Here is a 24,925-nt window from a genome sequence, read left to right as displayed (position 1 = left end):
CCTGGCATATTATGTTAAACCATGTATCTATATCGAATAGACCCCAAATGAGTCATTAATTACAGACTGTGTATAAATTCCATCAATTCTAGTATTTAATGAATTAACAGTCAACTAAATAAGGAACCATGGCTTTTGAGGGGCATATTCAGTTAGCATTCGCAGCCGCGATTACGCGCGTCTGCACAATGTTTCTGTACCGTAATGACACTTTACACGTGCAGCCGTGAATCCTAATTGAATACCCCTCTTGATGTCTTCATATTGTGTAATAAATTGTTAGATTGATGATAATTGTATTTTTGCAGTCCAAGGGTGTATATGAAAAGGTTGGAGAGGCAACAGAGACTGCCTTGACCTGCCTGGTGGAAAAGATGAACGTCTTTAATACTGATTTGAGCAATCTTTCTAAGGTGGAGCGAGCAAATGCCTGCAATTCTGTGAGTATGCCTTCAAACTGAGAAACTAGATTTATTAAATGTTGTCATTAAAATAGACACAGGTGTGATGCAATGTTCTTGAAGCATGCTTAAGTTTTATTGATATTGTTGTGTAATATTAACTTGTACTAGGTGAAAAAAATATTTCCTGTTATTTCTTAGCTACTATTGTAGAGTTGTGCTTTCAAAACTAATTGTGTTGGGCTTTGTAGCAAAAGCCCTTTGGCCACCTAACATGGTTTGGAATTTTACAAAGCGGTCCGCAGGAATGAATTACAAGGGCTGTTATATTTGTCATTCCCAATAAGTAGCTCTCCATTGTCACTGTCCAGTGACTTAAAACTCTCTCTACAACACTTCATTGTTTCAGTGAGGTTGTCTTTGTAACGCTTCACATGCTGAGCAGAAAGCCACTGATCTGTCCCAAAAAGAGCTAACCAGTCTGGTTTTTAGGTTGCATTCAGACAGTGCTATGTCATAATCATACTTACCAACTTCAGAAAGTTTGTTTCCAGGAGCCTGCCAGGGGAGGTGGGCGTGATGAGGGACGGGGCTCCAAAATGCGCTTTAAACGCGTCATTTGACAGCGGGGGCGGGGCCAAATGCCGCGATTCATTGGGAATCGCAGTGTTTGGGACCTAATTCTGTCCACTTCACTAGAAAGTGGGCACTTCCTAGTGAAGTGGGCAGATCCAGGAGATTGCCACACTCTCCCGGGAGTCCGTGAGACTCTCGCAAAATGCGGGAGTCTCCCAGACATTCCTGGAGAGTTGGCAAGTATGGTCATACTCTCTAAATATACCTAATGGGTAATGCGTTAAAAAAAAGGTCTGTAGATCTTGGGAAGAGCAATGGGATAGGAGTAATAGAGTAAATGGGGGCTTGCACGGTATAAGGGGCACTAATTATGTATTTACAGTGATGTTCCTACTAGAACCTGGACATAAAAAATTATTCATGCATTTTATTTAAAGAAGTTTTTTTCCACCTTTTTAAAATATTTTACATTACTTACCAATAATAGTACTTTGGTGGGACTCCACCATCTATTGTATTTAGCAGGATCCTGGCATTTACATATAGCTGGGCCCTCTGCCAATCACTTTCTCCCTAGCAGGAGAGTACTCGCACGGCATCAATACTTGAAAGCCGCTGTATTAGATCTCCCCAGTTAGAGAGAACTCAGCAACACAGAATGTGATCAGTGATGCAAGCTTTATTTAACTGCCAGGCGCCTGCTAAATACAGGGAATGTTGAGGGTACCACCAAAGTCCTATTATTGCTAATTAGGTTTATTAAGTAAAAGTGATTTTTAAAAGTGGAAAAAGCATACAATTTCCTGTACAGTACATGGTGGCACTGCTTACTACCATGGATGGCTCCAGTTTTTGACAGAATTTGTATAATAAAAAAACAACAATATTAATATTTAAGACATTGTGGGCCTAATTCATCAAGGAACGCAAAAGCTGAAATTTTGTGCAGCATTTTGCGCTAAGTTGCTCTGCGCATGCCCAGAAACGAATTATATGGCAAAGGACACTTAGAGCAGGCTATGATCTCATGGGCGGAACAGGGAGGGGAATGGACCTATGCACGTAGTGAATGTACAGTAAGGACTGCAGTGTCCAATTCAAGGTTTGGACATCTGAGGTACGTGTTTTTCTGTTGTATCGTTTGCAGCAGCTACAGGGCAGGCTTCAGTGCTGAGTGATGGTGATGACGGTCACATATGCATGCTAGAACATGTGTTTGCAATCACAAGTAATTGTAAAAATGCATTTTATGTACATGAAGAACAGACAAATGTGTTTTCTGGGGGATGGGGACTTTTTTTTTTCCTAATGTTATGTCATTAATGACTATATTATTAACAGGTGACATTAACTGAATATATATTTTTTTCTGTGCGTACTGCTGGCACTTTAAATTCCATATGTGTATTGTATGTATCCAGGAGTATATTGCATGTTAGTGCAGAGCATACCTAGAACAAGACATGTTTATTCAGATCTGTCACTGGTTGAATACACGTGCATATGTCCGAATTACGTTACATATTTTGTAACAAAGTTAAATATGAATCGTGCCTTAATGAATCGGGCCCCGTACCTCTGAATGTATCTCTTCTAGCCCATATTTTTGGAATCAAATCATTAGCTTGTCATAGAATGGTAGGATTAATTACATAGCAAAAAGCAAGTGTTTCAAATGACCCAAAATTCTAATTTGAATAAAATATTTCCTCAATATAGTAATCGGAGTATCCCCTGATTTTGGATGTTGTGAGTGAATATATTTTTTTATATTGTTCAAGGTAATAAAGAAGCTTATGAAGAAGGAATGTACCTTGGAGTTCTCTCGTGACCGCAAATCTATGTCTGTGTATTGCACCCCTGTTGGTTCCAGTGCCGGATCATCTAGCAGCAAGATGTTCATAAAGGTAAACTGGATTGCCATGTTCACTCTGTGTTTACTAGTGTCGTCTCACCTTACCGTTGTGTATAAATGTCCTGTTCCTTCTCAGAATGTCAATCAATGTTCAACCATTCGTACATTACACAGACCATTTTTGTTTCTATGGTTATGTGTATTACTCAATGAGTTGAATAGTGCGAGAGTTGAATAGTGTTATACTATCTCTAAGGTATAGGTGAGTGCTTCAATGTCTCAACATTTTACAGGTTGTCATGGAGGACTCTGGATAAGGAAGTGTCATCCAAGACCACATAATATTGTGGGTCTCTGGCATACGTTAATACAAGCATATTGGTATTTTGGCAGTCTTGTGCTTGAGACCTCTATATATATTTTTTGAACCTGTTATTCAACTTTCAGTGTGCACAGGATCATTATTGGGTACATGAGAAGTGGTATAAGAAAGTATAATTAGTGGGTGTACGTCATTCGTATGTTTTCTTCAGCTATGCTCTATGATAATGACTGCCATAGTGCAACAATGATTTCATCTAAGCAGAGTTTTCTGTGGGTTGCATTGCAGACAGTGTGGTAATTCAGCGCCATCTGGAGGAAAATAATATATCCATTGGATATACATGTTTGTTTATGCATAGTTTTTTTTTTTTTTTTTAAATCAACCCATTTATGGCTTTAGAGTTCCACATTATGGTTGGTTTTTCAGATAGGATCAAATGCAGCAACATAGGCTAATTTTATGTATCCACGACCCCATGCGGAAATCTGTGCCTTATGGGAATCTATAGCTTGTAAAAAAAATTATTCTGGATTCTCACCACCTCCCACACCCAGATAAAAAAGGTTAAAAGTTCCAGTTCCATGTATTGCCAGGAATGCTTAAAGTATCTCTGGGGCCTTGTTAAGTTAATAATATGGAACTAATTTACATAATTTGACATGCTAAGAGTTTATTCCTTGCAGGGTGCTCCTGAGAGTGTAATTGAGCGTTGCAATTATGTGCGTGTGGGTTCTACAAAGCTCCCACTGACTCCATCCGCTAGAGAGAGGATCATGTCCAAGATTCGGGACTGGGGTACAGGCATGGACACCCTTCGATGTCTTGCTCTGGCTACAAGGGATGTGCCACTAAAATTAGAAGACATGCAGCTGGAAGATTCTAACAAGTTCATCACCTATGAGGCAAGTCTATCCTTTATGCAAGAGGAAAATATATATATAATATATTTTATTTTTGAAAAGTAAAATAATTGTTTTTTTTTTTCCCCTTGTAGACAAATTTGACATTTGTTGGTTGCGTTGGAATGCTAGATCCTCCCCGTAAAGAGGTGACTACCTCAATCCTGATGTGCAAAAAAGCTGGCATCAAGGTGATCATGATAACTGGTGACAACAAAGGCACAGCTGTAGCTATATGCAGAAAGATTGGCATTTTTTCAGATTCTGAGGACATAACAGACAAAGCATACACTGGAAGAGAGTTTGATGACCTCCCATTAGAGCGACAGCGAGATGCATGTCGTCATGCTCGATGCTTTGCCCGCGTGGAACCGGCACACAAGTCCAAAATTGTGGAGTATTTGCAGTCTTTCAATGAAATTACTGCGATGGTAAGATTTCTGTCTCTCAATACAAACATTAGAGGGAAGAAATATCGAATTATTGGTGAAATATTGTTGTTGTTTTATTTTTTTTCCTTAGACAGGTGATGGAGTAAACGATGCCCCGGCTCTGAAGAAGGCTGAGATAGGCATTGCTATGGGTTCTGGCACTGCGGTGGCAAAGTCGGCTGCAGAAATGGTTCTATCTGATGACAACTTCTCTACTATAGTGTCTGCTGTTGAAGAGGGGCGAGCAATTTATAACAACATGAAACAGTTTATTCGCTACCTTATTTCTTCCAATGTTGGCGAGGTGGTCTGGTAAGACAGTTTTAATTTCTTAATAAGAACATGCAGCTGGGATACTTAAGTGTTTAATGAATGCCTTGCTAAATTAGTGTCTGTTCATGTAGGGGTTTATATAATTTCAAAGATTTGTAGTTGCCAAACTTTATTGATGCCATTGGTTCATGCTAACAATTTCCAGTGAGTGCAGGCTGCAGTGCCTCCAATAGGATCATTTTAATAAAGCAGGTCATGTACTCCATACATGTTAAATGGGAAAACCACAATACCCACACGTACCTGCATGTCGTCTGAATATTATTCCCATAAATGACTGCAATATATGAAACTAAAGAGGAACCTTACTCTCAAACATGACATAACCATCAAACACTGGGCTTTATTGTATTTTAAATACTTTGAGAAATATTAACTTGTAGATAGAATAAGAAGGATGACCTTGAGTTCCCAGACAATAATTTAAGAAAAAAACAAAAAACCTTGTTAAGGCAGTATCCCCAGCCCTCTGGAAGCAGCCACCAACACCTAGGAGTATATTTGTCCGTCAGCATTTTGCCATCATTATTTAAAACAGAAATTTTATTAAAGGCAAAACCTATTAGGTTTTGACTTTAATAGAATTGCTATTTTAAATATTGAAGGCAATCCTGAAAGAATCTGCGGTTTTTCATAACCGCCAATTGATAAATATACCCCAGAGTGTCAAAAAAGTGATTATGCATTGTGACTAGTACACCAGTTTGTGGTGTTTGAAAGCGTTTGAAATCGCTCAGGAAAGTAGACCTACACAAATGCGCCCATGCAGAATTGGGTGTTCTCCCACTTATGCTTGCTTGCGCCTGGATAGACGGAACATGAGTGTTCTAACATAGGCCAAGTTTTATTGTTGTCTAAAAGCGAATGTGGTGTTTGCCCATAAAATGGGTGGTACGGAAGTGTGTGATGTATGCCTGATGTAAACCAGGCACATATGCTACTGGTGCCAACCAGCACGCACCTTAACATAGTTTCCGCTTTGTATGTGGTTGTCATTGCAGCTTTTTTAATGAACGCTAGTTGTACCTGCCATTTTGTGACAATTGCAGCCAGCTCGGCATTAGCCCCAAAATGTGAATTCTAAGGGTAGACAAAAGAATGTAACCCAGAGTTAATGTCTCCGGATATACTGGTGGCTTTTATGGAAATCTGGCTCCCATGAGTGATGTTTCAAGAAAATACACAGTATAATATCATGTTAGCTACCTTGATGCCGATTATAACCGATTTGGGCTTTGAGGTCGGCAATGTAGCTGAAATTTTTAAAACTTGTTTAAAAGTCTGAATAACAAATGTGTATATATGCCTGTAGTACTGTGATGACTACATAAATATAAAGCAAATTATTTATTTCTTTCAGCATCTTTCTCACTGCCATCCTTGGCTTACCAGAAGCCCTCATACCTGTTCAGTTGCTCTGGGTTAATCTTGTGACAGATGGATTACCCGCCACTGCTCTGGGATTTAACCCACCTGACCTTGACATTATGGACAAACAGCCACGCAATCCCCGGGAGCCACTCATTAGTGGCTGGCTATTTTTCAGATATCTTGCCATTGGAGGTATTATGACAAAAACATGTTTATTGATGAAATGATTTTCTACGAAACCTATTTACCATGTATTGTAGTAAGAGATGAGCCACACAATCTTAAAGCCTGGGTGTTTTTAGATGAGTATCAGCTGTAAAGTGGTGATGTTACTTTGTTTTTGCAATCTTTTATGTATTGGGCAATCAATTTTAAAGTTACATTTTACTAAAGTCTTGTTGTATTCAATGTTCAACTTCTGCCCATCTCAGATGTTCCCAGTTTTGAAGTGGGTAGGGCTAGAAAAATCTTTGGCCAATCATATCATTGCAATGCCCACAGCAGCAGGCTTTAAGTAAGCTGTTTATGTGGGTGACAGTGAACTGCTCACTTGTGTGGTTATTAATGAGGACAGAGTTGGCGACAGTTACGTGATCGTTGTTTATGGTAGACACCATAATATACAGGGATGTAGAGTCAACAATAATAACATAGACAGTATTGTGAGGTTGTCAATTGAAAAGTAGACAGTATTATTAGGTCAACAATAATATTCCTAACCCAAAGCCACTAAACCTCACTATGTAATACTGTCTACATTTGAATTGTTGACCTAAAAATACTGTCTACATTTCAATAGTCAACATAATGTTGTCGACCAAGTGAAGGTCTAGCTGTCGACTGCATACCAATGAAGTTATGCAGGAAGCCACAGAGCCTTCATGAAGATGCCCATATTTATTCTCTTTTTAAAAGTGTCATATTTTCTAAATTTCTGATTTATGAATATATTTATTTATTTTTATAATTCCACATGAATAGATAGGAATGTTAGGAGCGTGTCTAAAATGTCAAAACACATAGATCCAAATTCTCTCTGCTTGTTTCAGTCTATGTAGGCCTGGCCACTGTTGGAGCTGCTACATGGTGGTTCTTATATGATGAAGATGGACCACAGGTCACATTCTACCAGCTGGTAAGCGACATTAGTCTGGATTTGTAGCGATACTAATAGGAAAAGACTAGATATACTACATAGAACATCACAGCATAGTTTAAGTATACCAAAATATAATGTCATATCTGTGACTGTACAATATTTTCTAAAAAGTCTGATTTAATGCATTAGAAACTATAAGCTGTAATGTGGATTGATGTAATGCATTTGCTTTCAGTAGTGTTTCGCTGTGTCTGCTGACACTCTGCAGAACACTGGAGGACTTTATATTTCAATGCTGGAAAGCTCATGCAACGGACATGAAATGTGCAGGTGTTGTGGCACCTAATTGATTGGCTGTAGCACCTTTTACAAATTGCATATGTTAACAAACAATATGAGGTGATGATGGGGTCCCCCATCAATTCATGTAACTGTATTTCTTTTTGAAGGATGAGTGGGTGTCCTAAACTGGGAATATATGTATAAACTGTTTTTGTGTGTGCGTGTATATATGTGTGTGTATATATGTACACTGGGGTTATGAGTTCATTTCCCGACCATAACCAGCCTTATCTGTGTGTATGTTCTTCCCGTTTTTGCGTGGGATTCCTCCAGTTTCCTCCCACACTGCAAAAACATACTAGTAGGTTAATTGGCTGTTATCAAAATTGACCCTAGTGTGTCTTCCTTTCCCTTCCCTTACCTTTCTTTTCCTTCCCTAAAAACCAAGATCAATATGCCTTCGATCTACCCTTACAGGTTATGTCATGGACAGGGCTCTTGTCTTGAGTACATATGGACTAAAATTTGAGACAGGTGCTTTACGGAATTATTGTTATTAGTAAAATATACCTAAAGAATTAGTCACTTGTGCTAGGATATTGTTCCCACTAGCATGTGATATGTCCACATCACCATTGCCATGATAGATCCATATCTGTTAACACAGAGCACACATGACTTGCCAATATTTCCATTGTGTAATGTTAATTTGTACAATGTCCTGAAATGTGGTGTTTCAGCAGAGATCTACAGTACTATAAGTGATATATACATCGATCAGTCACAACATTAAAAACACTGAAATGTGAAGTTAATAACATTGATCATCTTGTTACAATGGCACCTATCAAGAGGAGGGATATATTAGGCAGCAAGTGATTAGTCAGTTCTTGAAGTTGATGAGTTGGAAGCACGAACAATGAGCCAATGTAAGGATCAGACCTGGACCATGAACAATGGAAGAAGGTGGCCCGGTGTGATGAATCATGTTTTCTTTTACATCATGTTTACCGCCGGGTGCCGGTATGCCTTTTGCCTGTGGAAAAGATGGCACCAGGATGCACTATGGGAAGAAGGCAAGCTGGTGAAGGCAGTGGGATGGTCTGGGCAATGTTCTGCTGGGAAACCTTGGGTTCTGGCATTCATGACACAAAACACGTAACTAAACATTGTTGCAGACCAAGTACACCCCTTCATGGTAACAGTATTCCCTAATGGTGGTGCCCTCATTCAGCAGGATAATGCACCCTGACACACTGCAAAAATTGTTCAGGAATGGTTTGAGGAACATGACAGAGTTCAAGGTGTTGAACTGGCCTCCAAATTCCCCAGATCTCAATTTGATCGATCATTTGTGGGATGTGCTGGAAAAACAAGTCCAAGCCATTGAGCCCCCACCTCGCAACTTACAGGTATTAAAGCATCTGCTGTGAACGTCTTGGTGCCAGATACAACAGGACACCTTCAGAGGTCATGGAGTCCATGCATCGACGGGTCAGACCTGTTTTGTCAGCACGAGGGGTATCTACACAATATTAGGCAGGTGGTTTTTAATGTTGTTTCTGATCTGTGTAAATAGAACCAGGAAGATCTGCCATCACTGTGATAAAACCCTACTTTACACCACTGCTTATCAATACTCAGGTAGAAGGAAACTATCCTCAACAAAGTATTTTTTGTTTTCCATGATATTTATGTCTAAGGTTAATTCCATCTTCCCTACAGAGGCACTTCATGAAGTGTACATCAGACAACCCTTTGTTTGAAGGAATTGACTGTGAAGTGTTTGAGTCCCGTTATCCCACCACTATGGCCCTCTCTGTGCTGGTAACGATAGAGATGTGCAATGCCCTTAACAGGTAGGCAATTATAAATGACAAATGTGGGTTTCTAGACAGAGAGTTTTTTGTTTCTATCCAAATAATTCTTGTACTTTGAAATGGCTATTTCACTGATTTTTACATTTATGATTCTTCACAATGACAATTTTGCAGCTCAAATTTTCCAGTATTTATTTTAAAAGCATTTGAAACACAACAATGGTGACTTACTTTATAATACACTACTTAATATACAATACTTATTCTAATAATGAAACTGATGTGACTGTAAACTGTTCTGATTTATTCATTATTTTTCTAAATGACATTACAGGTCTTAATCATGGTCTTAAATTGTGTCGTTAAAAGGTTTAAACACATTTTTATTATGCTAATCTAAACCATTAAAAATAATAGCAAAAGTGTGAGGTAAAATGTTAAATACATTTCTAAAAATATATAGAAATTTTCCTTTTTGCTTTCCTTTTAAGTGAGGGCAAAAAGACAAAATAAACATACCCTGTGGTTAATTTATAGGCAAAGTATTCATACAAACAAGGCCCCATAATATTTAAAAATGTATCAAATACACTTTTTATTTTTACCAGCCTAACCCTACCAATATGTTAATTTTATGTTTTTTTTTCAACACACATTTGAGTAGCTAAAACCTAATTTGATATTTTAAAGTTGGTGCTGCACTGGTGTTAAAAAAAAAAACCCCAACAATTGTGTTTTGCATGAGGTATTTTACCAGCACTTGGAGTCGTAGTGGTCGTTGGAGGAACTTCATTGACCCTCTTGTGTTTATTTGCAATGAACACAAGCAAATGGATCAAGCAGCATTCAAAGGATGCTGGCACTGCACCTGACAGCAAGCGAAAGTGGGTATGGGATCATTAGAAACAATAGGTACCATCCCCATACCCATTCATATGCATTTGCTAGCATTAAAAGCATGCTAGTAAAACTATAATGTGTAGCGCCAGTGAGTTACTGGCCTTAAACTACAAGTGTGATTTCATAGTAGGTTTGATATTACAAGAAATCTATAGCACCCAGCCAACATGGCAAATTACTCTGCAGAATTTCTAATTTAGATTTGTCAATTAATATATAAAAACATTCAGCAATCATTCATAGAAAATGCTAAATAAGGTAAAAAGGCTACACTATTTCACATACCAAAAATAGACAAGGGGCTGGGATTTCTTTCAGATGCATTGCATTGTCAGTTCCCAATCTCCAATATTATCATTAAAAACAAAGCGAATTTATATTCCACTCTAAGATTGGGAAGTTATTTGTGGTTCTTTAAATAGCATTTTGTGTTACCATATTAGGTCCTTCTAAGTAACTTATGATGTGGTTATAATAGTTTTGATAAGAGGAAGTAAAATGTGCAATATATTTTCAGTTGAATTAGATATTAATCAGCATTTTTCAGTTGAATTAGATATAAATCAGCTTTTTTTTTTTACATCAGAACAATTTAAAATGCTAGATCTCTCAGTGAACAAGTATATATTTTCCCATGCTTTATTATTTTGCTAAAAATATTGCATGGTGGAAACTCACAACATATAAAACTACCTATAAAGGAAAAAAACCTCAAGATACAATGCTGAATATGTTATAGAACATCAACTATAATTCATATTTACAGATGGTTTAATTATTTAGTTTGTTTCTATTTTGTTCTGATGTTTTTTCTCCTTTTATGGGAGACTTTTAGGCACATTTTAATAGAGAAGCTGTGAAACCAGCAAGTAATATAAAATAATTAGCCACATACTGAAACGGTATAAGTGGCAAAACGGTTATAATATAAACTTTTCTTGTTTTCTTTAAATATTCACATTTTATTTATAAATTCATAGCAAGATGATTTGCAAATTACACCTGTTCGGAGTTAATTTTTTGTGGTATAATTCATAATACAATTGTAATAAATTTTCTATTTTGGGGGCTTTTTTAATTTTTATTTTTTTTCATCCTTTCTGAGACACTCTACCTGACCAAATATATAATTTGTAGATGCAATGTCAAAAATTAATGTGGGCGCAGAAAGGACTATTTGTGAGCAGTTACCCCGAGAGATGGAAAAGTGAATTCTGCTCACCATTGCAATATAATGCAGAATCCACCTTCTTGTACACCCAGGGCTAGATTTACTAAACTGCGGGTTTGAAAAAGTGGAGATGTTGCCTATAGCAACCAATGCGATTCTAGCTATCATTTTGTAGAAAGTACTAAATAAATGAAAGTTAGAATCCGATTGGTTGCAACATCCACACTTTTTCAAACCCGCCGTTTAGGAAATATACCCCCAGTATTTATGAGAGTGCTCTTAATAGGGAAGATATGTAACATTCAGGCTGGCCACTTTTCATTGTACAGTGCTGGATGTATTAAAATATAAAAAAACAAACTCAGATTTTTAGCAGAATGAAGTCCTTTTCTACCGCTCATCTATGAGCTAATAGATATCTAAAATTAAAGCAGGCATAAAAGGTTAAACAATATGTTTCTGTTTTTAGTAATTTTAACTTATGATTTCTGCACTTTATATATAATCTTCTTTATGTAGGCTGTCTTCTTCAGAGGGACCAGGGTAGGGACCAAGTAACAGTTATGTCCCAGTTCTCCCCTCTCCTACTCTACAGCCTCATAGTGTAGTAGAGTACTCACGGACAAGAGGATATTCTAAACCCAGAGTAGGAGGATGGTAGCGTGATTTCTTTTGTTAATAAGCTGGTTCTAGACCCATCAGGCTGGATTATATAGCGTACTAATGTGAAATGTTTACCTACACTCCACACAGCTGGTAGGTTAATTGCTCAGACACATCCTGGTATCCTTGTTGAGCCTGTCAAAAGCAGGGAGACTCTGTGACCTATTGCCCTTACACCTTAGTGACAGAAAAGGAAGGTTGGACCGTAGGTCATGCATTTAGCAGAGAGTCCCATATGGGACTACTTCAGGTACCGAGATCCATCCCCAGGAGTAGGGGCACATTGGGAACTCTAAATGGCCCTGGATGAAAAACTTCAAGCGGCCTCATGTAGACGGGACCAAGTCAATTGTAGGTGGGGCCAACACATAGTAGGCAGGGTTAGCGCATTGCTAACCCTTGCCACATCGGTGGTAGGCGAGGCCAATGCAACACGTAGTGGGCAGACGTGGGACACCAATGGGTGGAGTACACGCATCTGTTACAGTTAGTGGAGCAGCTTAATCTAGCATCAGCAGGTTCCCAGGATTAGCATTAACGTGATAGTAGTAGTGTCTAGGAAGACCTTCCTATTGCATGAATCCTGACCTCTATGATATGATATGATTCATTCTAACTGGGGTCTCATCCCTGTAAATCTCACACTGATTTTAAACGTGGGCAGTAGTTCCTGTGAAAAGGACCCCTTCAAAGTCACTGTACTGACAGCTGGTGGTGTAACGATATCTCAGGAGGATTCTTAGGGGCACAGTGGGCAAGCTTCTGCTAGTATACACATACTAAGTCACTATTAATATTTATAGCTGACCAAAATATAGCATATAATAAAGGGAGTATAAAGGAAACTTAAATGGAATACAGTTGTACACCTTTTGTTGAGTGTGTATAATAATATATATATAATGGGTGTGCAAATAATGTTAGCTTTTTCAAAATGGCATGGCTGGCATACCTCAGTACTCAGAGCGGCAGATAAGCTGATATTGTAAGTGCTTTTTTTCAACCATAAATTAGCGGAAAAATCTTTGTAAATCACATTATCAATTTGAGGATATGATTAGCGCATTCCCAAATATAGTATACCGTATTTGTAAAACGTAACATATTGTACCTTGTGGTGGGGATATTCACCCACCTCTGTCCACATGCATCTAGAAACTTGGGTGTTGCAGCCCCTTCTAAGCATTTCGCTCATTGAGCTCTGCTGAGGGACTGTACCTACTGTGACTTCCAGGAGGGAATGCTTCTTCCAGTCTCATCTGATCCCTTCCCTTCTTGAATCTGGGACCAAAGAAGCTGCAGTCTGACACCAGGGGGTAAATGTATCAAGCTGAGAGTTTGCTGGCGGGTTTGAAAAGTGGAGATGTTGCCTATAGCAACCAATCAGATTCTAGCTGTCATTTTGTAGAATGCACTAAATAAATGACAGCTAGAATCTGATTGGTTTTTCAAACTCGCCGGAAAACTCTCAGCTTGATACATTTACCCCCAGGTCTTCCCTCTGTTGGCACAGTGGACACCATTGGACCACATGGTGAAAATACATAAATAATTAAATAAAGCTCATATCATGTGGGTCCTGGGGAGTGGGCACCCAGCCAAGGTATCTTCAGTCAAAAAAGATTTTTAACAATATAAAATAATTGTGTCTAATGTTTGAACTTACTGATAAAATGCCTGATACGTAAAATAGTAATTCTGTCTGAAAATGTCTGCTGAAATCTGAGAAACATACTGTTGCTGCCATTTCATTGGCCACATCTGCAACCATCGATACAAACTGTGCATTTCACTGATTGTTTCCATGTTTAGATTTAGCTAAGGCAAGTCAGTTGTCCTTAATCTGCTTGTCAAATTCTTGGTTTTGAACAGGTGAATTTGCCTTCCTTGTCTAACTTGCACTAGGTCGAACATAGCTAATTGCTTTGAGTTAATGCTCATTTGCATGTTTAGTAAATAATGGTTTACATATCCAATCTGTACCATACTATAGGGAGCTGCACATCTTACATATTGCTATTTAATCTCTGCAGTCTATCGGAGAATCAGTCACTACTGAGGATGCCACCATGGCTCAACATCTGGCTCCTTTGTGCCATTATCATGTCAATGGCTCTACACTTCCTGATCCTCTATGTGCAGCCAATGCCGGTGAGTAGAGAAGAGTAGCACCTGCCTTCTATAAAAAGGTTTAGATCAGGGCCCCATAGCAAAATTTAGATGGGACAAGGCCGCTGTAGCCGGGGACCTTGTTGGTTTCTCCTCACCTCAGGGCCCCGTAGCAGCTGAACCCCCTGTAACTCCGCAACTGGATGAACCAGCTGCTTTTTCAATTCATTCAAATGGGAACCAACATTTTTCTAATAGATCTCCATGTAGATGTTTGTTCAAGAAAGTATTCATATTTGCTAGCTAAGTTGTACACAACACATACTAGCTGCATACAGTGTCTGGTTGCATTGTTTGAAATAATGTTTCCCAATCCCCAGCTTATTTTTCAAGTAACTCCACTGAATTGTTCACAATGGCTGGTAGTTATGAAGATTTCACTCCCTGTTATCCTGCTTGATGAAGGGCTTAAATACACCTCGCGGCATCACCTGGATGGTAAGTACAGCTGCTACGTTATATTCGTAGTTCATGATAAGTGCCATGTGTCTTGAGTGCCTGTTGTCAATAACCACATAACCTTATCAAAATCTGTATTTATTTGTTGTTTTTTTAATTTCTTTCCTTTCATAAAATAAGCCTTATAATAAATTTAAATGTGCTTTCATTCAGCCATGGTTCTTTGGGATCTAGTAATAGTGCACTGACACAGCCAGCGATGATTGAAATTATACATTTACTTTTGTAATTGATTGACTTCTGGGTGATTAGGGGGCCACAAAGTCAGTTGTGTACAAAGTACAGAATAATATGTATTTTAGATCTCACCTTTCTTAGACCTGCTTGATAATATTGGGCACTTTTTTGTGCTACAGGTTAGAGTAGCAGGGTCAGCTTCCAACCCAGATCTATTCTTCTTTTTTCTTTTTCTTTTTTTTGCTCAGAAAAGATCAACTTACTACATGATTGACACATCTGAGTGTCAGGAGGATTTTCAGACGTTCTTTTCCCAATGTCCAATTCGGTCTGTCTGTACTTAAGATACAGGCCTCATCTTCAGGTGTCACATGACTCCTTTTCTTAGTGTTCTATAATTTAATGCACAGCTGCCAGTAAAACACACTTGGGGGTCACATCAACCAACAACATGTTGTGACACTTTGTAGAGCAGTATTTGAATTCCACTGAGTACCTAACGCTGTCAAGTGTACATTTTTATGACTACAGTTTATACGCTAATGCACGCTTCCAGGGGGAAAATGCCCTGTCTTATGGTAATTAAAATCATGGAATGGTGCTTTGATCGAGAGTGATTTTAATTTGGTAACTATACATATTGTATATACAAGTGCCTCTATGCACTTTGTTTAAAACTTTTTATTAGAACAAATTAAGTTAATATAATAAAGGTGTTTAAAAACCTATAGTATTTTTTTTATAATAAAAGCAGACATAGAAACAAGCTTCTATCTTTGAATAATATGTCCCAAGTTTTGAAGGTTTTGTCACTGGGAATTTCCATTTTTAAAAATTGACCAAGGGAGACTTACAATTCCTCTTTTTCTGTATAATGCATTGTTCATTAGGTATTTGCATTCTAAGGGAATTACACATTTATGTTGTATAGAAGTATTTAAAATACTTAAATGTAGCATAGTGTTATTAAAATATAATGCTGAGGATTCTCGAATCCCTGCCTAGACAGTCCTGTGCTCCATCTTCTTAGATGCATCTGCTCAGCAGCAATGTGTCTCTGGCAATGATGTGTGTAAGTGTTAGTAAGTATGTGTATGGGAAATGAGATATAGGATTCTTAGCAGTGAGATTCCAATTTACTGTGATATGCAAGGAAGCCTGTGTAGCTCAGTATTTCCAGGACATGCATGTTAATCAGCGGTAGGGTTAGTTTCTTGCCACTACAGAGTTATTCCTTGTAAGCAGCCCAGTGTATGCTTCATTTTGATCTTCAACAGAAGATGTTGCTGGATATAAATATGCTATTCTGTCTTTAAGCACTAGGTGTCAGTAAAGTAGTTCTCATAGTTCAGCCTAATTTAATGAATCAGGCTGTGTGACTAAATTAGTTATTTAATTCATCAATTAAACAATGGGACATAACACCACCAATAGGTTGGTAGGAAACAGAACTTATTGTCTTTTTCCACATGCTAAATGCGTTCCAGCACCTTTTCTAAAGCCTGTGTATATGGACCTTACAAAGACACTTCATTTATTATACCAATCCCTATTTAAATCTTGGCAAACACGACCCAGCTGCCGCTAAAATCACTGCGCTAAAGTCCTTATCTGACAGTGTTACAGTAATGGATGTATTTATTTCCCTAACGCAAGATAAAAGTAAGTGGAATTTACATGTACAGTACATTTAAACAATCAGTAATGCAAAAGGTATGCTCTTCCCTGTGTCTGTGTAATATCCGTTGTACATTTCCTGACCTGGCACAACTAACTAGATGTTACCATTCTGCTTTTTCACTTGCCTGAGCATAAAAAAAAAAGCAAATGTTTTAAAAAAAAATGTAACAATTTATTGAATCTATAAAGTTATGCTTCACAGCTCCATAAAAATGGCAAAAAGGGAAGTAAAGAGCCTTTAAAAAGTACACCTGCAATCAGTGGAAATAGTTGTAATTTATATTTCAAACATCCCTTGGTGAAAAATAACATTCATTGCTACATTGTAACAATATACTAGTGTTTGAGATTTGTGACCAGCCATATCGATTATCACTGACAAATATCTGTTGAATATTTTTTTTATTTTATTTTTTAAATCGAATCATATTTATTGATTGTTTGCAAAAACATAAACCTACAGCACACAAAACATAAACCCCAGAAATAAAAGAATATCTAGATTGCTCAATTAATTATAAATATATATATATATAGACAATGGATAGATAAAACAAACCTATAACAGGATTGAAAGACAAACACTCTGAATTATTTTGCAATCTGCTTCTGCATGTGCAAATAAATTCCGTCAATGTATATAATACATATCGATCGTGCACAGGGTGTAAGGCGTACCAGGGATCCAACCCTCCTATTAGCTGTCCTCTGTCATGAATATAAACATCTCTGTAACCCACTTTATACCTAGAGCTGTACCATTGGGTCCAAATCAAGTGATACTTATACACTGCATTCCTACTGATATACCTTTCAAGTTGCATAGTGTCATTAATGAGAGCTCTCCATTTGTGGAACTCAGGCGGGTCTGTAGCAAGCCATGTTCTGCCAATAATTACTTTTGCCAGAGTCATCAGTTTAAGAATAAATCTATATGTGGTTTTATTGGCGATATCTTATATATACTGTAAAGCCATAACCTAGCATCCAGAGGTGAGGTTGCAGGGACTGTATCCATAACACAATCCTAAACTACCAACCAACCGTTACCCACAGCCCTGCACTCACATAACATGTGCCAAAATGTGCTCCTGCTTAGTCCACATCTTGTGCAATATTAGGAGTTTCTTCTACCCATTACAAATAACCCAAACAGAGAATAATAAACCCCATGGAGAATACATAGATGTATCTGCTGATACCGGAGATACAACATGGCATCCTTAATACTTTTAAGTATTTGGTTCCAAACCTCAAAGAGAAAGAGGACTTAAGTCAACTTCCCATTTGGTAGTGAGCTTCACTGGTCCATCAGGGACTCTCAAAAGTCAGACTAGGATATAGTATGGAAATGGATATTCTTCATTTTTATTTCACTTTTATGGAATTACTTTTTTCCATAAGGTCTTTATGTATGTATATTATAATATATATACAGTATGTGTAAGTATATATGTATGAGTGTGTTTGTGCGTGTGTCTTTGCTCACCTAATGGAAAATGAGGCATATTTTTATAAAATGTAATAATTTAAGTGTAATACCATGATAAATGTAAATGCAGAGGGACCTCATTTCCCAGGAAAGAAGAATCTTCCATTTTTCACGTGGGTTGCTATGTACCGTATTTCCCCATGTATAAGACGCACCTTTTTCCCCAAATTTTTGGGTCTAATAACTGGGTGCGTCTTATACAAGGGTAGTAGCACTTACCCTGTCAGATGACTCCTCTGTCCGGTAGAGTCTTCTCTCCGTCTGATCCTGATGCTGGAAACCCGATTAAGGTCCTCTCTGCGATGTCCGGATGTCCTTTCAGGACCTTGACAAGGTCCTGAAAGGCATTCTTTCAGGACCTTGAGGTCCTGAAAGGATTGTCAAGGTCCTGAAAGGATATCCGGACATCGCAGAGAGGACCTTAATCGGGTTTCCAGCATCAGTATCACACAGAGAGAAGACAGAAGACTTTACCAGACAGAGGAAGCATCTGACTAGGGTAAGTCAGAATTCACTATAGCTTAGTCTCTCCACTGTATAAGCTGCACAAATTCTCTGTGAAAAAATTGAGGATAATGTTTATCCTCAATTTTTTCACATGATTTATATAGGTGCGTCTTATACAGTGGAGCGTCCTATACATGGGGAAATACGGTACTCTGTTTTTTTCACATGGGATCAGAAAGCAATAAAAATTGCTCCCCTAGGTGGCGCTGCCGAGAAAAACTTTGGAGGTAGTTCTAGTGGATTTGCACTGCACCATAGCAACACATCAGTTTGCTTTATTAGTGTAACTTGCACTAGAGATATGAAAGCTAATTACTGATAGGTTACTGTAGTTTAGCAAAAATGTGTATGTAGGTGCAATGATAATAGATTACCTCATTGCGTAGAGACACTACAGCCAAAACTACTGAGCGTTTATTATTCGTGTGATTTATTATTATCATGTAAATTGTCAACTTTTGTTTGAATTTGTCTGTCTAAGGAAGAGTTTAATAGAGATGGTAATTTTTATAGGATATCAGTCTCCTGTTCTTTCTGTTTTTTATAGTACTTGTATAGTACAATTCCTACATTACTGCATAAACCGTTTAGCATTTCATGTAATTTAACTTTCCTCCTTTTTGTATAGGTTTACTGAAGACAGTAGAAGAGTCGTGGAATGGGACAGCGCAGGGGAAGCCCTCCCGTAGTCAAGACCAGTCTGGGTTAGTTTTTTTCTTTTTGTATTTTTCAGGGCTTATTTTTCATTTAGTAATGTTTTTGGCAACTTGTTTTACTGGGTGTCATGATGTGTGATGAAGGGGGCAGCAGTGTTATGACGACTGCTCCCAGTAAGACTTGTCTTCTTGTATGAGACTGCCATTTTTGGCATGTAAATTGTTTCAGATGTATTCTATAAATTCACTCAAGTTATACGAAGACACTGATTTACTTTTCAGTCCATTTTGACATTTGCTATGTATTTTTAGTCTATTGATGATAGCCCTTTTTAGCCATAGTCACTCCTTCCTACCATACTTGAGTCCAGGGAGCCAAAAGCGACAATGTTAACATATTTAAGTAATTGAATTTGGGAAACAATGGTCCATTTATGTAGCAAAAAAACAAAACAAAAGTTGCAGAACGTGCAATAGCAGTAATTTCATATTACATAGTACATATAGCTTTAGCTCTGCAACCGTTTCATACGTTACCATGCACCTCTTTGTGCCGCAAAACATGTATTTTGTTAGATAGCATTTTTTTGTTCTGGATGAGCAGATCACAGCGTTCTTACAGATTTGTAATCTAGTTACAGTTTTTTCTTGTAAAAGAGATTTCATTCTGCACTAGTGTAAATGGGCTGCACGCAGTGGAGATACAGCAAACTGGCTTTCCATGATTTGTGAGGTATTGCAGAGGTTTTGCACTATAGTTGGAGGTGCTTAATACTTTCAATGGAACACTGTTTGCAGTGTAACACAAAACATAAACTCAAAAAACGATGTAACTTTGTTTACGATCTACCCATTGCTACCTCAAAGCATTTATTACTTTTATGAGGTTACTTGATACTTTTATAAAGGGTCGAATGAGCACTGCATCAGGAGAGATCTCCAAAAGATCACATTGATAATAATGAAGGTCTAAATATGCAAGAAGGCAGAGATGAGCTGTGGTCACCAAAATGAGAATATATGAGCAAATACACTGTTGTAACCAAGATATAGCGCTACGGAATATGTTGGCGCTATATAAATAAATGATGATGATGATATAGCAATTGCCCATAATGCAATTATGATAAATGAGACACTGTGCACTATAGTATATGTTGTGCTTCATAACTTAATACTTTATATACCTTCTATTTTGGAGACTTTTGTGGCCAATATGAGGCACATTTTTTTAGTGAATTGATAGTCTAAATCCTCATACATATTGGTTGAAACCACAAAACGGTTGCATCCAAGGTGTGCACAGAAAAAGGTATCTTGTAATAGCAAACTTAACAGAGTCCATTTCAATAGTGTTATTGTTTAGTGTAGAGACCTCTTTAATAGAAGTTTTAATTTCGCAATCATTGTGTTTTCTACAATTGAAGGACTATTTCAGCATAGTGCAAATGTGCCTTTTGTTCTTGGACACTGATGTAATTATGTAATAGATCTTAGTCACATGACATAAACAATTTATATGAGAGCAAGTTTAGATCACTAGTATTTTATGTTAAACAGCCCAACTGCATCCCAATATAAAACATTTACTGTACGGCCATCAGTAATACCAGTGATGGGCAATGTGTTTACTATAATTTTCCTCTGCCTCCCTAGTCATAATTGTGTATTTTATACTTCAAACTTAGACCAGCCTTGTATTACTCTGTGTTTCCTTGTGCAAGAACAGGCTGCAGGAAGAGCTCTGGAAAGATAACATAGCTCACTAAAAGTGAATGTACTTTATGTACTTTATGTAGTCCTTTGTTTTGTTATCCTAAAATGGCAGTGGATGCCAGCCCAGCCATAAATAGACTGGAAGGATATATACAATCCTGACAGGAAATGTTGCAGTTTGGCTTCTTGCTAATACCACAGTTCCCCTGAGAGACATGAAAGGTAGACCCTGAGCAATGGACAGTATTATCACTTCACATATAGCTTTTGTGTCTCCTTTCTCTCTGTCAATGTGTAAACGATGGGTCACATATGGCATCAATAACAAAGTGTATATTATTGTTTTTATCATTGATTTATATAGTGCCGGCATATTCTGCCTTTGACATGCAGTTGCATTTGAACAAATCAAAGAATGTCTTGTAAAGGAAGAAAAACATCATCATCATCACCATTTATTTATATAGCGCCACTAATTCCGCAGTGCTGTACAGAGAACTCACTCACATCAGTCACTGCCCCATTGGAGCTTAGTCTAAATTCCCTAACACACAGACACACAGACACGGACACACAGACACGGACACACAGACACGGACACACAGACACGGACACACAGACACGGACACACAGACACGGACACACAGACACGGACACACAGACACGGACACACAGACACGGACACACAGACACGGACACACAGACACGGACACACAGACACACAAACTAGGGTCAATTTGTTAGCAGCCAATTAACCTACCAGTATATGTTTGGAGTGTGGGAGGAAACCGGAGCACCCGGAGGAAACCCACGCAAACATGGGGAGAACATACAAACTCCTCACAGATAAGGCCATGGTCGGGAATCGAACTCATGACCCCAGTGCTGTGAGCCAGAAGTACTAACCACTATGTTTCTTACTATTTATGAATACATATTTATAACAATATGTAACTGTTCAGGACCACTTTTAAGACCTCGTATGATTTGTTATAGTAGATTTTTCTCAAAATGGATTTTTCCTTACATCCCCTTATGCCTTTGTTTTTGCTATTGTAGGAGGAAAAGATATCCACAACATGCGGACAACAATATCTCTAAATAGAGCATTCCGTCATCACAATCCAAACTGAAGAATCCTGTATGTCGGAAAGTCTTAACAGGATGAAAGGACTTGCATGTTTCAACCTGCCGGACACGTGGGTGAAATGTGTAAACAAGAAAAAAGAAAACACACAAAAAAAAAAAGAGAGAAAAATTATTTGTTTGTAGCTTTTTTTCTGTACATAAAGGTGCAATAACTGGACATCTTACTTGTGGCTTGGGGATAAAACTATATAATTTTGGCCATGTAGGATTTAAACCAGACGCTGTTGAAAAGTTAGGATTTGTTTCTTAGTTGTTGTGTCTATATCATGATCTAATATGACCCCCTGATGGTGCTGACATACACATAAAACAATGCAACTTCAGGAAAAGCTGCAACATATATTGATGGTGGGTAACAGCAGCCTGTTTATGCAGGATGGGTCTGTCACCAGGGGGAACAGAGACGTTTCCTGCTCAGTGTGCTTGTGGTCAGCGTGTATAGAGTCCGCTCACATCGTTGTTTATCTTTCGTTATTCTGCTGCGAGAATATGTGGTGTGAGATAGAGGACTAACGGTTGCCCACCACAAATCTGCAACGGGTCAGATGTCCTTCTGCTAAGACACTGAGAAGCTGTGACATTCACTGTGTGAAGTTTTAAATGGTCTATGTAAAAATAATCACTTATTCTTTACTGCGTATGTATTTGTCTACAGAGCTGTGGTGTGTCCTTCATTCATTTCAGCTAACGGCACAAATGCTATGTTCTTAGGTTTGTCATTGTCTAGCAGAAACTCTTTCTTTTTTTTTTCTGTGTGTGTGTATAACATGGGTGGGTGAGAATTTGGGGTCTTGCGCGGTGTACAAAAATGATAAACATCAAGTAAATAAATCTGTATAGGCTAAATAGGTTACTTTAGTGAATTTACACTAGTGTAATCCTAACATTGCAGCTGGAAACATTACTTTATAACTCCTGTAATGGTAGTCACATACTATACTGTACTGTACATTAATAACGTGTCATTTCTGGGCGCTACTTTGATATAACAAATTGTAGTAATCGCTTATTTCAGCATATATATCATTACAGATTCTTCATATTGTTCCAGAATTACTTTTTTGTAGAGTTTGTTGGGGTCTTTTAAGATTAAAAAGATAATGTTTTTATTAATGTACAGTGCTGCTTATAGAATAATTAAATATTGTTTAAATATTTCTAGCTATGCATTGTTTTAAACCTCAAACAATATAAATATCCATTAAGTATAGGTTCCCGCTTGCGAATTACATGCAGCCACATCTAACTACAATAACATACTAAAGCAGTTATGTCACAAACCTTTCACATAGTGCATTCAAAATCATTGATGCATGATGCTAGCATGATCTGTAGTCATTTACTTTTTTATATTTCTTTGCCTTGGAAATAGACCCCGTGACAGGGGCGTATCTAGACTTTTATGGGGGGAGAGGGGGGCAGTTTATTGATAAGTCCCGACCCCCTCCTCTTCTCCAGTCCCGACCCCCTCCTCTTCTCCAGTCCCGACCCCCTCCTCTTCTCCAGTCCCGACCCCCTCCTCTTCTCCAGTCCCGACCCCCTCCTCTTCTCCAGTCCCGACCCCCTCCTCTTCTCCAGTCCCGACCCCCTCCCCTTCTCCAGTCCCGACCCCCTCCTCTTCTCCAGTCCCGACCCCCTCCTCTTCTCCAGTCCCGACCCCCTCCCCTTCTCCAGTCCCGACCCCCTCCCCTTCTCCAGTCCCGACCCTCTCCCCTTCTCCAGTCCCGACCCCCTCCCCTTCCGCAGTCCCGACCCCTCCCCTTCCGCAGTCCCGACCCCTCCCCTTCCGCAGTCCCGACCCCCTCCCCTTCTCCAGTCCCGACCCCCTCCCCTTCCCCAGTCCCGACCCCCTCCCCTTCCCCAGTCCCGACCCCCTCCCCTTCCCCAGTCCCGACCCCCTCCCCTTCCCCAGTCCCGACCCCCTCCCCTTCCCCAGTCCCGACCCCCTCCCCTTCTCCAGTCCCGACCCCTCCCCTTCTCCAGTCCAGACCCCCTCCCCTTCTCCAGTCCCGACCCCCTCCCCTTCTCCAGTCCCGACCCCCTCCCCTTCTCCAGTCCCGACCCCCTCCCCTTCTCCAGTATCGACAGCTGTGCCCTACAACACTGTCACACAAATTAATGTATTTTACAATATAAGTCAGTCAGTTTTGTTTTTTGCTTTATTTAAGTAAAACACTATATAACAATAAAATCAGAAGAATAAGAGCAACAAATAACATATATGTCTGCCCCCTTCATCTCATGCTGCGCCCTCTTATCACACTACCCGCCTTCATCACACAATTCTTTTAAGTTTCTTCCTATGGTCTTATTCTCTGTCACCTGCTCCTCTCAGAACAGCTCCTCACTGACAGCGTTGGGACACAATGATAATGTCACACCTGAAAGTCAATGAGGAAGGGGGTAGGAGCAAGGCACTGTCTCATCGCACTGGAAGAAGCAGTGTGCTAGGGTGGGCAATCGCCCTCCCCTGGATCTGACCGCTGCCCTGCAGTCAGTTGCATGCAATGGAAATGATAGGTAGGGGAAAAGTTCAGCAGTCATTGTGGTAGTTTAGAATTACAAAAGTTTCTCTTTGCTTTTTAACAAACCAACTATCTCCTACTCCCTTATCCCCTACTCATACTTATATAATTCCCTACTCATAGTTGTCAACATTGAAAACCAGGTGGCATGGTGAGGAGATTAATTAACAGTGGCCCCATCTGCTGCGGTGCAATTCTGCAGTTCACTACATTGAATGGTGAAAAGTGGGTGGGATCCAGGAGGGAGGCCTGGTGTCCTGAAGGTTCCC

General features: G+C 38.9%; 1 protein-coding gene across 1 annotated transcript in view; it reads left to right on the top strand.

The window, feature by feature from the left end:
* ATP2A3 (ATPase sarcoplasmic/endoplasmic reticulum Ca2+ transporting 3) overlaps positions 1-22,764 on the top strand; it is a 168,105-nt gene extending 145,341 nt beyond the window's left edge. The window contains exons 11-22 of the mRNA XM_075194972.1: positions 309-440; positions 2,759-2,884; positions 3,841-4,059; positions 4,152-4,487; positions 4,579-4,799; positions 6,181-6,383; positions 7,241-7,326; positions 9,298-9,431; positions 14,160-14,277; positions 14,616-14,733; positions 19,239-19,314; positions 22,042-22,764. Coding sequence (XP_075051073.1) covers positions 309-440; positions 2,759-2,884; positions 3,841-4,059; positions 4,152-4,487; positions 4,579-4,799; positions 6,181-6,383; positions 7,241-7,326; positions 9,298-9,431; positions 14,160-14,277; positions 14,616-14,733; positions 19,239-19,314; positions 22,042-22,087 — 1,815 coding nt within the window. The 3' untranslated portion in view covers positions 22,088-22,764. The remainder of the gene's footprint in view (positions 1-308; positions 441-2,758; positions 2,885-3,840; positions 4,060-4,151; positions 4,488-4,578; positions 4,800-6,180; positions 6,384-7,240; positions 7,327-9,297; positions 9,432-14,159; positions 14,278-14,615; positions 14,734-19,238; positions 19,315-22,041) is intronic.
* The last annotated feature ends 2,161 nt before the right edge of the window (positions 22,765-24,925 follow it).

Source organism: Mixophyes fleayi, chromosome 2 (genome assembly GCF_038048845.1).
Source record: "Mixophyes fleayi isolate aMixFle1 chromosome 2, aMixFle1.hap1, whole genome shotgun sequence".
Classification (NCBI taxonomy): domain Eukaryota; kingdom Metazoa; phylum Chordata; class Amphibia; order Anura; family Limnodynastidae; genus Mixophyes; species Mixophyes fleayi.
The sequence above is the reverse complement of the archived record's forward strand: the minus strand, read 5'-3'. Positions and strand labels throughout refer to the sequence as shown.